The 16,793-nt window shown below is 43.1% G+C and overlaps 1 protein-coding gene across 2 annotated transcripts in view; it reads right to left on the reverse strand.

Annotated features, from left to right (window-relative positions):
- Nucleotides 1-15,679, reverse strand: part of SNX7 (sorting nexin 7) — a 120,936-nt gene extending 105,257 nt beyond the window's left edge. The window contains exon 1 of one of the 2 annotated variants that reach the window (XM_073643233.1): nt 15,451-15,679. In XM_073643233.1, the coding sequence (XP_073499334.1) occupies nt 15,451-15,594 (144 nt within the window). In that variant the 5' untranslated portion in view covers nt 15,595-15,679. The remainder of the gene's footprint in view (nt 1-15,450) is intronic. The other variant, XM_073643234.1, reaches the window with a different exon arrangement.
- Nucleotides 15,680-16,793: the final 1,114 nt, after the last annotated feature.

Genomic DNA, 16,793 nt, shown 5'->3' on the forward strand with positions numbered 1-16,793 from the left:
CCCAATTTAATAAGTATTTTAGGAGTCTGTCAGTCCATTTTATACCCGGCTCCACCAAAATGGACACCAACTCCATGACTCCAACTCCACAGCCCTGCTAAAAGTTATCAGCTTTTCGGTGGATCAGTGAAAACAGGGTATTCCAGAAGAAGCCAAGTCAAGGGACAGCCATGTAATATAAATATATTGCAGCCAAATCCTCCAGGAGAAGAGTGTTCTGCCAGGACCATTCAGATGTCCTTCATATCAGAAGACTCTATAGGAGAACAGAAGGACTTCCTTTAGACATTTTTTTCTGGTTTGATTCTTGGATTGGCTATAATAAAAACATATAAAAAGTGTCAAAAAGTGGAAACAATCAAACTGGCAGCACTTTGGGACTAAGAAGCTAAGCGCATGGACGGGGCTTTACTTACGGAATATCAAGCACTGGATGTCTTTATTTAGCTCCCTGGTAGCGGAGGCTACAACAGGAGTAATGTAGGGTATGACCTGCGGGAGTGGGATAGATTTAAGGGAGCACAGCTATGAGGGACAGAGATGACTGTGGAGATCGTTAGGGAAATTGGAAAGGAGAAGCACGAGAAGTACCACCACCATCACTGATAGGAAGCTCTATTATGACTACTGGGAGACCAAGACAAATGTGACATGTAAAGGTCCATTCAGACAAGCTGATAATCGGGGGAAAAGCATTCTAGGGAACACTTATTCTCAATTATTAACCCGACTACACAGGCCTGCAATCACCTGAAAAACAAGCAAAATGCTCATTCGTCAGATGCAATGTTTTAATTCAATTGTTTTGTGGGCATAGAACATTATGTTCTCGGCAGCACATTGTTCTGTATAAATAGGAAAATGTGCTGTCGAGAACAATGGGATTTTTAAGCTGCAATGCAATATTCTCGGCAGCATATTTTCCGATTTGCACAGCACAATGTGCTGCCGAGAACATAATGCTCTATACGCTCAAAACAATTGAATTAAAAGGTCTTTCCTCCAAAAAAAAATAATAATAATACAGCCATCTCCTAACCAAATTTATCAGACGCACAACTCTGCAACAGATACAACTCACTTACAGCCTAGGGACATAAAAATGCCTGGTTAAAAAAAATGTTCGAAATAAGCCTCTGGTATAATAAAGTGCTATAGTGCAAATACACCTCCAATAAGACAAAGTATAGGTATGAATAGGTCTATATATAGTGCAAATGAGGAAACTAACTACACCGCAATAATCTGTTAATATAGTTAAATCAACCTATTTTTTTTATTAAACATAAGGTAGTAGTGTTCTCCTGAAGTGCACAGTGCAAATATATAACAAGCCAAACTATGTTAGCCACATTTATGGTAAATTTCTATCCCTATACAAGGGGAAGGTTTAATATGTAGATATAAGGCTATCAACCAATGACTAGACAAGAGACTCCCCTTGAAAAAGGTGCAGTAAGCACCGAAACGTGCGTAGGGGCACTAGACTGGACAGGGAAGCACACTGATAAGGTAATGACCATACTGATGTGGTGCAATTGCTAATTACTATTAAGCACATACTGCCATGCATTTGCCACCACTTGTTGGAACTTTGATCTTTTTTTCTGTGGCATGCTGACTTACTGGACAGCTTTCCTAATGTGATCCTGGCATTATGATTCTTGCATAGAAGACAAATAGACCTAAATACTGTGATCACTTTGACTTTGGACAATAGTAGGGTTCACACATGGGATCTTACTATATACGGTGTGACCTAATTTGCATCAGATCAGGACCTTATATTTACTTCATGTGATTGCTTCCTATATTTTTTGTCCTTTCTCTGTTCTTGTTGTGATCCGTTGCCGATACCTCATTATAATTAAGAAGCAATTATCCCTGTATGCTAATGCTATTGAGCATGGCTCTTTTTTAAATCTATGTTTATCAGTGTAAGTGTGTTGTTTAATAAAATGATGACATAACTAGATTGTGATTACTTATTCTTTGGTCCTCTATGACTCAAAATGGTGCTTTGTAGGGTTATCAATCAATGATATTCAATTGAAAAAAAGGCACAGTCACAGCTAAAGTAAAGCTATTCTAGGCAAGTATTATTACTGAAACATGATCTATTTACCTATAGACAGAAATATAGCGATATGCTGGCTCCACAGTGCAGCCCCGACGCACATGTTTATATTTATCTTTTTTTTTTTGATTGTTTCTATACTTTTTAAAAACTTATTTTCTTCCCTTTCATGCTCTATTTTTTAGTCCCCTAAGGGGAATTGAACCTGTGCTTGTGTAATCGTTTGTCCTGAGTACATAAGTGCTAAAGCTAATCAGCTGAGCGGCCACTGATTGTTCGCAGCGCTCCAACTTCCCCCAGACGACTGAGTAAAGTGTAAGCGAGACAGTCCATTAGAAGCCAATGGGACATGTGAGCGCTGCAGCCAGACAAAAAATAATAATTTTTAATCAGCACTTCAGCCCCTTTTAATTCATACATACAGTTTAAAATAAAAACAATGTTTTCAAACGTCCTTTTTAAGACTAGGTTGCCCAAGTAAGGAAAAAAAGCCTTTAAGGACACCATATGCTCATAAAACAAAATTCAACATATCAAAATATCCCAACAAACGCGATATTCACATCCCAATCATAGGGTTTCCAGACACGGCATCTTGTCTCTTGCTCAGAATCCCACAATCAAGAGTGGTTCTAGTGGACCTGGTCCATGTATGCTATAACAAGGATGGCCATTAATTTGAATAGGGATAAACTTCTACATAAGGCTATGTTCACATTGTGTTTTACCTTCATGTCAGTAGCTCTGTTGATGCTTTTGTCTGAAGTCCTGTAAAACAGGATTCAGGAGTTTTCACCAATGGGGCCACTGACTAATAATGCAGATGGAGTCACTGTGTGCTCTGTTAGACATTATTTGTCCGCTTTAGTCCAAAGTTCGGTTCGGGTACCAGAACTCTATACCCAAATATCACAAACTCTAAAACGAACTTCCGTGTGAAGTCCGTGTTCGGGGTTCAGCACCGAACATAGTGTGTGGTATGAACCCAGAACTTTACAATTCGGGTTCGCTCATCTCTAGATATAGCCTGTAAAAAAAAAGGAATAAAGATAATCAGACCTTTACTGTTTCATCCAATAATTAGCGTGCCCTGTGGACCCTTGAAGAGGCTCAATGCAACGACCAACCGATATTTCTGCAGCCCCGCGTCCCTCACTGGTGATTGACGGACCTGCCATGTCTGAGCATTCTCTGCAGACAGTGCTCCCTCCAGGCAAACCACTGCCATCAATCACTAGTGAGGGCCATGCAAAACCAGCGGTTGGAACGTTGCACTGAGCCTCTTGGCCACAGTAAAGTTGTACAGAGCACCCTAATTAGCATGTTTGATTAAACTTCAGTTTCTGCACAATGGAGGCAGCAATTAGAAAACTTAGGCTATGTGCACATGGCCAGGATTTGAAGCAAAAATTTCCTAAGCGTTTTTGCATCTCTTTGGCATAGAGTAGGCATTAGACCTAACGGTAATAGGGTTTCTAGGAGTCCCTCATGACAGCACCATCAGGAGGTCGTCCTTCATATCCTTGATAGGGACAGGACACACAAGAGGTTAAAAGGCCCCTCCCTTCATCCCTACTCCAGTGATTCTTCAAGTACCACACTAGGATGGATGCAACTCTATTTTATTTGTTTTCCTACAAACCATGTTAACATCACAAGGTCGTTTAAGGAATATCTAGGGAGAGAATGTGATAGGTGCTGTCATGAGGGACTCCTGGAAACCCTATTACCGGGAGGTCTAATGCCTACTTTCCAGGACATCCCTTCTGACAGCACCATCAGGAGAATACCAGAGTATACATTTTAGGGCAAGACTACTGCCTGGAGGACCTTCCTTCCGAAGGCCATATCCTGACCTGACAGAATGTCTAATTTGTAATGTTTGCAGAAGGTGCTTAAATTTGACCAAGTTGCGGCCTTGCAGATTTGGTCCACAGATGCCCCTGATGTGGACATAGCTCTGGTAGAATGGGCTCTAATTTTCTCTGGAGGATATTTTCCCTCAGATGAATAGGCCAGCCTTATTACTGAAGTGACCCATCTCGCTAAGGTAGATTTTGTTGCTTTTTTTTCCCGCCAAACTGTATGAACATGTTGGAATCTAAACGCCAGTCTTTTGTGACCTCTAGGTACTTTAGCACTGATCTCCTAACGTCTAGTGAATGGAAGGTCAATTCTTGATCATTTTTATAGTCCTGACAAAAAGTGGGTAGGACCACCTCCTGATTCATATGGAAAGGTGTAACTACTTTTGGCAAGAATGCTGGATCTAATCTGAGGATAATACAGTCATCTAGGCATTTCAGATATGGGTCTCTGATTCAAAATGCTTGTATCTCCCCTATACGTCTCACCGTGGTTGTTGCAACCAGAAACACTGTCTTAAGACAAAGGAATTTTATGCTTGATTCCTCTATGGGTTCGAAGGGTTCGTTGCATAGGCTCCTGAGGACTATGTTTAAGTCCCATGAAGGGACATAGGATTTAAACGTTGGCCTTAACCTTGTTGTAGCTTTAATGAATCTCTCCACGCATGGATGGTGGGCTGGAGGATAGTCCAGGAAGGCACTTAATGCTGCAATCTTTTTCAAACTGTCTGTAAGAATTCTAGGATTTTTGGAAAGTCTGGAATAGAACTCTGATGTTGGCTGATACGGACAACAAAACTTTTTCCATATTTTTGTATAGATGGCCGAAGTCACTGGTTTCCTACTGTTCTGCATGGTTGAGATTACAGCACTCTAGATCTCAGTATCTGCCTTTCAGGATCCAAGCCGAAAGCTGGAGAGTTTTCACATCGGGATGGTACACCGGACCCTGGAACAGCAAATCCCATCTCTCTGGAAGGATTATCGGATCTTTCAGGGACATCATTCTTTGTAAGGGGAACCAACTTCTCTTGGGCCAGAAAGGAAGGATTATTATTACCCTGGCCCGATCCTCCTGAATCTTCCTTAGTACCAACGGTGTTGAGGAGAGCCATAGGACCAAATACTTAATTAACCTCAAGACATAGGAGATTAAGAGAAAAGACCCACAAAGTGTATTATTTCACCTTACATAAGCTTGTTTAGATCAAAAGATGGCTGCCATTTCCTGTTTCATCACACCATGCTCTGTTCTGGGAGGAAGCTGCATTCTATAGAAGGACTAACCAACCACAAAGGGACACATTGCATGGATCACGCCCCCTAATGACCTCATGGACCAACCTACCCTAATGACCTCATGGGTCACGCGCCCCCCCCCCCGATGATCTCATGGATCAGCCCATGGACTAACCAATGAATACATCTGGTTACTCAGCTAACCGAGCCCCTATTTACAGTTTATATAAGTCTATGTTCGGGTTGAATAAAGACACTTGGAGCTGTGCCATAGCTGATCAAGGAGAGCTTACATCCGACTGTGTGTGTGTCTGATATTATTCTTTCTTGCATGCACTTGATCATATTCATTAGGCCAGGAGCAGGCAACTAGTGAACATATCAAAGTGTTCACCCTAACAACAGTATTAAGGGTAAAGGGGGAAATGCGTATGCCAGATCCATGTTCCATCTTTGGGATAAGGAGTCTATCCCTGCCGGCCTGTCCCCTGGATTGAGGGAAAATAATTTTTCCGCCTTTGTGTTTATTAAATGTGGCAAACAGATCCCATTGGGGAAAGCCCCACAGATGTGTTATGTAATGAAACACTTCCCAGTTTAACTCCCAATCTGACTGCAGAATTGTTTTTCGACTGAGAAAATCTGCTACTGCATTGTGGGAACCTGTTAAGTGTACTGCTGTTATTGAAAGGATTGATCTTTCTGCCCACTGAAAAATTTTTCCTGCCAAAGATTGTAGCAGGTGGTGTCGTGGACCTCCCCTGATGTTTGAGAAAGGCTACTGTCGTCACGTTGTCTGTCAAGATTCTGACACTATCACCTTTTAGCTGATTTTGGCACCTTTTAAAGGCCTCCCAGACGGCTTGAAGTTCTCTCAGATTTGATTAACTGGGAAGATCTTGCTTCTGCCAGGTTCCTTGCAAGTATTGGTTGCTCACATGAGCCCAACAGCCACTGTTGCCTGCATCGGTACTGAGAGTGACGAATGGAGCTAGTTTACACATGACGCCTTCCTGTAGGTTGGTCTTTGATATCCACCAAGTTAATGATCTCATGGTTATTGTTGATAAAATAATTCTCTTGTCCAGACCGACCATCTTCCGATTCCAAGATGACAGTATTTGTTACTACAACTGTCTCGAATGGAATTGGCTCCACCTGACCCCTGGTATGGAAGCTGTCATGAGACCCAAGATTTTCATGCACTCTCAGATGGAGACTTTCCTTCTCCTTGTGAATCTCTTGATCCTGACCCTGTGTTCCATCTGCTTCTTTTCCGGAAGAAATGACATTTGTTGTTCCGAATCCAGGAAGATTCCCAAAAAGATTTTTATTTTTTCTGGAATAAGGTGTGATTTTTACCAGTTTATAATCCATCCTAAATTGTTTAGGGTCAGTATTGTTGATGTTAGATTGATCTTCAGCTGTTGAGGAGATTCTGCTAACACCAGGAAGTCGTCTAGATACTGGATTATCAATATTCCCTGTTCTCTGAGGAATGCCATAACTTCAGCCATCAGCTTGGTAAAGATGCGAGGAGTCGAAGAGAGACCAAAAGGAAGATAAGTAAACTGGTAATGATGAATGGTGTCTCCATCTTTTAGTGTGAACCGTAAACACCTTTGACTGTGGTGGTGGATTGGAACATGATAATAGGCCTCTTTGAGACCTATTGTGCACATGACCATGTTGCGTCTGATTAGGGGGATTGTCCACCTGATTGATTCCATTTTGAATTTTTTGTAAACTACTGATTTGTTTAGTGATTTTAGATTTATTATTGTGCTTAAACTGCCTCCGGATTTCTTTATTGAGAAAAGACCTGAGTAGTAACCTAGGAAGCGTTCTGTCTCTGGTACAGGTATTACTGTTCCTGAATCCATGAGGTTTTTTTTTTTTTTTTTACATCTGTTAGCAGCCATTTAGAGACCGGGTCGGACTGGGTCATCGTCAGATGGAATCTTCCCAGCAGGATCTGATTGAATTCTATTTTGTAGCCATGAGCAATGGATTGGAGAATCGATGGGCTGTTGGTAACCTCAGTCCATGGTCTGTGGAAATGACTGAGTCTTCCACCCACTTTCTTGGCGACATTTTCTGCGTGTGCTAACACCTGTAGGGGGAAGGGGATTTCTCGAGCTACCTCCATTCCTGGTAGCTCCACCTACCCCCTGAATTCCCTTTCCTGGAATATTCTGATCTCTGCTGCTGGTAACGAGGTTTCCAAAAAGAAGATATCTTTTTAACTTTTTCCTTTTGGAAACCATTTCTTATCATCTGAAGCTTTCTCCAGGATCTCATCCAAAACTGGACCAAAAACCCGGAGACCAGAAAAGGGAATGGCGCATAATTTGTTCTTGGACTCACTAACCCCAACCAGGTTTTTAGCCATATTGCCCTTCTTGATGCTGTAGAAAGGGCTCCATTCCTGGCCGCGAATCTGATTGACTCTGCCGAGGCATCAGCAACAAAACCCGTCACCATTTTGAGAAGTGGGATTGAGTTGAGGATCTCTTCTCTGGAAGTCTTCCTCTTTAGATGGTCTTCCAGCCATATGCTCATAGATCTTTCTACCGAAGTGGACGCGATATTGGCTTTTATTATTGCCGCAGAAGTTTCCCAGGTTTTTTAAGAAGACTGTCTGCCTTCCTGTCCATTGCATCTTTCAAAGACGACGAGTCCTCAAATGGAATGGAAGTTTTCTTTGCTACTCTGGCAATCGGGATGTCAATCTTGGGAATCTAGTCCCATAATTTAATATCTTCCGGCTCGAATGGGAGGTGAGATTTAAAGCTGGTAATGACAAGCTTCCTTTCTGCCTCCTCCCACTCTTCAAAAATCATTGCTCTAATATAATTATTAAAAGGGAATACTTTATTCCTGGGAGTTCTCAACCCTCCAAACATTTCATCTTGTACCGAAGGTGGTTGGTAAGTGTCATCAATCTGCATGTTATTCCTCACTGCAGATAATAGAGCATCCGTATCTTCCCAGGAGAAGAGATATTTTTTCTTCTCTTCTGGGGGAATAGCCATAGATCCTTCCCTATCCTGATCGGAGTCCGAGAAGACTGACAACTCCTCCCCCTCTGAACTGGATTCCAGCTCCTGGCGTGGCCTTTTGTGACGGGGCGCACCCTGAGGAGCCTGCGGGGAAACTAAATCCGTAAACATACTCTGAACTTCCTCTCTCACTATAGCCCTTAAGTCCGACATGAAGGAGGAATGCTCTTCTTAAACCACTTTTGCAATACAAGTGGAGCATAGTTGTTTTCCGTAAGTGTCTGGTAGTTTTTTGTTACAGATGGCGCATCTCCTTTTCTTAGGAGCTGAAGTCATCATGCCTTTCTTAGGTGCCTCCTTATCCTAAAATGACAAGGAGCACAAGACTTTTACTACCATAGACAGATGGAAAAAAAAACAGGTGACCAGAGGGGAATGAGCTCAGAACTTACTTGGACTGGAGGTTCAGACATAGCCTCAGAGCGACCAGTGGTTAGATCCGCCATTACTGATGAACTGAATGAACTGCACCAACCCCCTTTAAGTAGTATCTCTCACCTGTCTTGCATCTGAATTGTCAGAAAAAAAGGCGTTCTCCCTTTAATTTTCAGTCTGGCGCCTTTTTTTTTTTTTTCAAATAGACCAGAAGTGTGTTCCACCGTGGAACGCACACCGGTTTCCAGAGGTAAGCATGTTGCTCCCTCTGTAACTGAAAGTGTGGCTTCCGCCATCTTGGGCGAACGCTGGAGCCGAGCGCAGGGCTGCAGCCGCCGGAACGGAGAGCCCCCTCTGCGGGGAAGACAGATCCCTCTGGCGCTCACACCGGTCAAGGCTGAGAGACCCCTGGATACAGCGGGGTTTCGGCCTCCGGACTTCAGCAGGAGTGAGGGGAGGAATGCGAAGACCCCGTCCCGATCCTCCGGCATCCGGATCTCAGGAACTAAGCGAGTACTCCTCTTCAGTGTCCGTGCCTGATAGACAGGAAAAACACTGGAGTAGGGGTGGAGGGAGGGGCCTTTTAACCTCTTGTGTGTTTCCTGTCCCTATTAAGGACGACCTCCTGATGGTGCTGTCAGGAGGGACGTCCTGGAAAAAACGCTTTGAAAAAAAAAAAGTGTGGTTATGTCACGTTTTTTGAAGCATTTTTGTACATCAATGAATGCTTTTTGGAGCTAAATAAAGTTATTTGGTGGTACATTGCTTAAACCCTTGGATTACCGTCAGAACAGGGGTGAGTATATTGGTTAATTTAAATGATTAAAGAATGTGTCTGTTGTATTTCAAATTAAGTATTTACTCTGTGTGTGTATTTGACTCTTTACTTTACTTTAATTAGGTTTGGTCATGAAAAGGTCTGATTCACACCTTGTCATCACCAAACAAAAGAGCTGGGTGTCAGCTGATCCCATTCTTGCAATCTTTATTAGCATTTCTATTCATGTAATTTCTGGGGCAGCTGTGAGCTGCTATTTTTAGCCTAGGAAGGTGCCATTAGGCAAACATGATTCCCAGCCACTATTAACAGCTCACAGCAGTTTCATTAGCCACTATGTCCCCCCGATCAGCACTCAGCAGTGCTTTGGACGCAGTGTATTTTTGCTGCGTCCAAAACGCGGTATTCTGATGACGCATTTTTGTTGTCGGTACATGTGAATTCACCGCATATAATGACCCTTCAGTCAAAATCTTCAGTGGAGACTAGCGTGTCCGGTACAGAAATTGACATGCTGCGGGTGAGTTTGGGTAAGTGGCCACGATCAGGAGCCACTGTAGGTTTGACACAGCGTGTTTATAAAAAGTGTCTAACCCGCAGCATCCAGATGTTGCAGCATACTGGATAGGATCCCTAGAAATCCCATGTCCACTATGTGTGCATCAGAGGCTGCAAGTCACCCGTGGACACTGACATGCCGCACGTCTTTCAGGAAAGCAGCATGTCAAATTCTCTTGCGGAGTCGCTAGTCTCCACAACAGAAATCTGACCACTAGAATGTATTGAATGTGATAAATCTGCATGGTTCAGTGAACACATATTAATTTACCTGCGTTCAATAGAATGGGCTCCCGCTTATAACCAGCAGAGGGAAAGCCGACCGCTGGGGGCTGATATTAGTAGCCGGGGAGGGGGCCATTAGCCAAAAATGTTCCCTGGCTATTAATATCAGCCCGCAGCTGTTTGCTTAGCCTTTACTGGCTAGATTACAGGAGGACCCCAGAAAAAAATTGAAATGGGGTCCCCCTATAAAATCTAACCAGAAAAGGCTAAATAGACAGCCGCAGGCTGATATTAATAACCAGGGAAGGGGCCATAGATACTAGCCCCCTCCACGGCTATTAATATCACCCCTCAACAGTCCCAGAAATGGCGCATCCATAAAATGGGCCAAATCTAGCGCTTAGCCTCCGCTCTTCCTACTGCCCTGTAGCGGTGGCGAGTGGGGTAATGGGGTTGGGGTTCATGTCAGCCTTGTGGTGGTGGCTGACGTGAAGCCCAGGTTAGTAATGGAGGGCGTCTTAACCCCATTATTAACCGCGTAGTAAAATGGTCGCCGCTTTTTCAATAAAAACATTAAGTATTTTAATTAGATAAAAAACACATGGTTCTAAAAAAAAAAAAAATTATTTACCCTCTCAGTCCCCGAATCCCTTGTCTCCTGAAAAAAAAAGTAAAATAACAAACAACCATATTCCTCACCTGTTCGTCGTCAACGTCGCAGTCCACGATAACTGCTGATTGTCACTCGGCGTTCTAGGTCACTTCTACAGCAGTGACATCAGCAATAACTGATGTCACTGCTGTAGAAGACAGCAATGTATACTGACAGGAGTGTAAAATCACTCCTATCAGTATACATTGCTGTGCAGGAGGTCACTGGGGTTCATCAGCTGATGAGCCCCGCTGAGCTTAACACCATGGGAACATTCTTGAGAATGTTCCCACGGGGAGGTCACATGAGCGATCAGCTAATCGCTCATGTGACCGCAGGTCCTGGCAGCACAGTACACTGCTGGGAGCGAGCGCGCTCCCAGCAGTATACCACCGGCCGCCGGGGAGAGAGAACATCGCCGGGGACCAGGAGGACACCGGGGATCGCTGGACAGGTGAGTATATGGATTTACTTTCCACCCCCCCCACTGCTGAGGAGAACTACTGCTCCCCTCAGCAGCGCTGCTCTCGCTGATAGGAGTTGTAGTCCTCCTCTGCAGACCGGGTACCACCCGCACTGCGTTTCCCGCCCATTGGATTTAATTGAAACACCGCAAACCCGCAGGTATAAATATTGCTGATTTGCTGCGTTTCAATTAAAGTCAATGGGCGGGAAATGCTCCGGAAATGCTGGGCTTAATTGTCATGCTGCGTTTTTTTTCCACAATGGTAATCCTGAGCAGAAATTTCGGCATCATGTGCACATCAGGATTACGATTGCTATAGTTGGCATACCTATTAACAAGAGTTTTCAAAGCATTTCCCGCGGCGGAAAGACCACCGCAAATACGCATCAAAAACGCTTTGTGTGCACATAGCCCCTAAAATATTACACTTTTAGGCTATATCCCCCTATAAGGTTATGAGCTTATTTTATACTGTCAGTTTGGGCTGATTGGCTCACTTTAAGACACAATACATTTTTGGATTGGTCTTGTGCCGGCTGGACTTCTTTTTTTTGTATGGATCAGAAAAGAGATCATAGTCATGAAAGAAATCAACATGAAGTAAAGCGTGTGGGTCCGGTAGCATCAATTTCCTGATTGCCACAAGTTTAGTGGAATATGGTGCACACTACAAAACCCACCTAGATGTTAGGTGTTAATTACTAAACCATCTGCTGGGACTACATTTCAGAAGAAGAATGCTTAGAGGCTCTGTGGCCACTGGAAACCCTCCTTTTCCTGTCACATCAGCAGCACAGGGAAACTTTGGAACAGCGGAAGATCTGAGACTCCCGTGCAAAGTACAGAAGGAGTGAAGGATAAGACTGACATCTGAGTCCGTGGGCCGGGCTACCAGCCGCACTGATCCTCCCCACAGCCCAGAGATAAAGACTGCTGCATCTTAACACCACTATGCAGAACAAACCGGGGTGTGGAGTCCACCTCAAAAAATAGGGCAGTATTATATGTCAGAGAGACACTGGAAACAGTATTTACACACAAACCAACAATGTTTCTTAGCTTTAAAATACAGTTAAACAAAAACAACAATAGTATGAAAGCAATGGTAGGTAATGTTACACAAGAAAACTTCCTCCAGGGGAAAACTGAAAACTTCTTTTTTTGCCTTCTGTGTTAAAAGACGCCACTGTATATATGCTTTATTTGTGCATATGAACTTCACTGGAGAATGGTCCTAAATCCAGAAATCAGCAGCTACATGGAAATTCTGCACCATCTTTAAGACTAACAGCTCAGCAAAGCGCCATCCCCCTTCCACCCTTAAAGGGAATCAGACTGCAAAATTTCACCCCCCCCAAACTATTTATAAGTGAGTGTAACTCTGTTAAAGACAAGTCCAGTAATACCTTTATATGGCCAATCCGTTCCCCCTTTACTGGGAAAACAGTTGGAATTGATATGTAAATGGCTATGGTAGATCCGAAGCCTCCGTCACTCCACCTCTTTTCTCCGCCACACTTCTGCTTGACCGATGACTCTTTTGACTGACGTCACACAGCATAGAGGCTGACAGTCAACCAGATTCCCTTTAAGGCTCCATTCACACTTTTTTTTTTAAAAATCTCAGACAGCACAAGGATCCATAAAGTTTAAGGGCGCCATACCCACATCAGCTTAAATGCTGATCCAAGAGACTCAGAGCGCATGGGACTCAGAGCGTGTCCTATTCTCATCTGTTTTGCAGATCAAACTCGGACGTTAAAGTCTCTGGCCATCAGTTTAAAATATGAAACATGGAAGACAGACTCTGTACTTTAGTGATCTATCAGGGTGTCATATTAAGAGTCAGTGGACACAGTTCACACCCGCCAACTAATATCACCCAGCTGTCAATGCAGTCATACATTTCTAGTAGGAACAACAGAGGAACGGCACAACACCGTTCTAGGAAAAGGTGCAGAACTGTTCTATTATTGGGAATACAATTTCCCAAAGCAGAAGACATATACAGAGAGATCCTCGAAGAATAAGCCGGGAGTTCTGATTTTGTGGAGCAACACTCTGCTAGATTTTCACATTGCAGCTTTTATTGCATTGTGTTTCCAGAAATTGGGCAATGTGTTCAAGAAGAAAACAAATGCAATCACTGACTAAATATAATCTTTATTAATGACCCATTAACCAGGACTGTGGAGTTGCAGTCTGTGTCCATTTTGGTGGAAAAATGGACTGACTCCGAAAATATATAATAAATTGGGTAAAGTGCAATGCAGGATGTGCTGTAAACATTTTCATAAGAATTTGGGAAAGTTGTGAAATGTCCTATAAATGTTTGTTCTGTTCCTGATCTCAGGATTTCTGCTTTTAGTTGAGATGAATCTGTGCTTCACTTTATGTACACGCTTAGTAGTGAGACAAGTATCCGAGATTTGGTGCAGACCACTCAGTCCTGAATAACACATGAACAGCTGTACAACCACCATTAAAAATGTGATCTGGGGTCATTAAGATACAACGGACAGAACAAAACCCCCTAAAAACGTATATCTTTATTAAATTATAAACTAAAGCACCTGGATGCAGACAGACACTTAAATATATAAACTAGGTCATCAAAAGAAATAGGGAATTTGGGGACTGATTCACCCTAACCTATTCCCTTCCTTTCTGAGGAGGTTTATAATTAATAAAGATACATATGAGGAGCTCCAGAGACTATAATAATAGGTACAATTTCTATCTGTGGAAAAACAAGGATTGAACTGATAGGGGAACATTAGATGTGTGAATGAGCCCTTACTCCGTAATGTCTGATACTGGTTGTCCATGAACCCTGAGAATATGATGGTGCCATGTAAAAATAATAAAATAATAATTGTATGATTGTTGCCATCATCATCACCAGGGATCGGATCTAGCAAATGATACATTTTTACATTATTTATCTCATATGGTCGCAGCAAGAAAGGAAAAGAGGAGAGGAAAAAAAGTATTGATTTTTTTACCCTTCCTCCAAAACATCAATAAAGGGCTATATATACACATTATATATATATACCGAAAGCTCTACTATTAAAAGATACAACTTATCACATATGGCCATGTTGTGGGGCAGATAAAAATGTTATGGAATACGTCATTTAAAAATAATAAATAAAAAGTTGTTACATTCTTAAAGGGATTGTCCCATCTCAGAAAACTTTTCCTTATATGCACAGTTCATTGTGTTTAAAAAAAAAAAAAAAAAAAACACATCTGTAATATTTTCATGGCTAGAATATGAACCTATTACTGTATATTCTATGGGGTTGTTAAAATGTCTGTTTCTTTGCGGTCCGAATGGTTACGAAAAAAAAATAAAAAATATCACATATCTAATTTGTTCAAAATTACCCATACAAGTCTATGGGTCTGTGAAAATCCTGTACCGCACAAGGATGGAGTCAGTGTACAGTCTGTGTGCTGTGCGTGATTACCATTGTAATGGATAGATGTTTGATCATTTATTTATATTTCCAGCCGTAAAAATCCAGCGCCGATTCTCCCGATCACATAGACACCACTGCAGCCAATCACTGAGCTCAGCAGCTCGAGCTCAAAAGTTCTTTTTTTTTTTTTTTTTTTTACAACAAACTGCACATACAGGGAAAAGTTTTCGGAAAGGGGAATAACCTCTTTAAAGGGTTAAACTTCATCATATAACAGAACATGATGGTCCAATCACAGGTTCTGGACGGTAATATTAATGCGTGATCAATAATAATAGAAGGGTCAGCGCTGCACCGCTCCACTTGACGGTCACCACGCTCATCTGGTGGGATGTACGTACGTATATATACATACATACATGTATATGAATATAATAATAGATAGAGATAGATATCTATCTATCTATCTCAAACACAGGTAAGTGTGTATATCTACTGTATATATATTACTCACAGTGAAGTGTAATTATATATACGCACACACATTTAGGTATGCATATGAATATGTGTATGTAGGTATATATATATATATATATTACATATACACACAGTGAAGCATCCTGATCCGGGACTCCATGATCGCAGCACAGAAAACTTGAAAACTTTCTTCTCTCCCAGCTGCAGCAGTAGTAAGTTTGTGGTCTCCGCCCCGGGGTCTGTACCTTACTGAACACCTCCAGGTCATCATCCTCGTCAAACTGCAGCGTGTCCGGAGTGAGTGGGAGGGCGGTGAGCAGGGCGCTGTGTCCCGGGGTGATGCAGCCGGGAGCCGCGGAGGAACTCGGGGTGCTGGACTCCGGCTCCATCTCTTCTGCTGCCTCCGCCGCCCGCCTCCTGTGTTACAGCCAGGGGGCGCTGCCCGCTCCTCCCCTCTCCATTGGGCTTCACAGGTGGTTACTACGCATAACCGGAAGTGCAGCGGGAGAGGCTTCTCGTTGCTAAGCAACCACTGACGCCCTGAGCTGCCTTCGTGTATGATGGGGCTGCTCGTTTCTGACGTGCTTGTTTGTCATTATCTCACACATGAGAGCACAGAATGGCGCCCTCCTGCGGTGCCAGCTCTCTCTGTTCTTCTGGCTTGCTCTCTGTACCTCTTGCACTTCTCTATGGTTTGGCTGCAGTTGCATGGAGTTGTGACTCACACTGGAGCACAGTGCAGGCGGCCTGAGCTGTGCCCCTTATTAATGCGCCACTAAAAAATGTCCGTAAAACAACTAATGCTTCCTGCTCCTTCAGGACAGATGTGACTGCTGCAGCCAATCACTGATCACCACGGCCTCTGATTGGCTGGAGCAGTCACATGTTAGGGGCTCCCTGCTGTGCAGGGGTGGGGCTTCATTTCAGGCTTTTTCTATATAAACATTGGTCACAGAGTTGGCGGAAGTCTATGATCAATGGCCGGAGGTTCTGCGCATCGCCTCCTACCTCATTACAGCATTACAGTACTGTGCTCTGCACACGGCAGGACAGAGAGGAGTGTGATGGGGGAGATTTTCGATGACGGCGGGGGCGCCGCGTCTTATGCGCAGTGCTGGTACCGATTTATTGATGATGTCCTCATCATCTGGCAAGGTTCCGAGTCTGGGCTCCATGACTTTATCACCACACTTAATCATAATGATCGGAATATCAAACTTACATATAGGTGTGAGAAGCATCAGATCGATTTTATGGATGTCGGGATTACTGTCCAGCAGGATGGCCTGATACAAACTGATGTTTTCCGGAAAGAAACATCGGTAAATTCTTTATTACATGCAAAATCTGCACACACATCTTCAACAATTCAGGCCATTCCCATTGGGCAGTACCTTAGAATGAAACACATCTGTTCCACTGATGGGATTTTTGAGGCTCAGGCTCGTGATCTGGGTCATAGATTCCAGGAGCGTGGTTATAGCAATCGTAGCATCAGAAAGGGTTACTTGCGCGCAAGTAGAACTCCACGACATCTGTTGCTTACTAACTCTTATAATCAACCGGAGAAAGATCCACCCATTAGGTT

This window comes from Phyllobates terribilis, unplaced genomic scaffold (genome assembly GCF_046119375.1).
Source record: "Phyllobates terribilis strain yellow unplaced genomic scaffold, ASM4611937v1 Scaffold_8__6_contigs__length_399053987, whole genome shotgun sequence".
NCBI lineage: Eukaryota > Metazoa > Chordata > Amphibia > Anura > Dendrobatidae > Phyllobates > Phyllobates terribilis.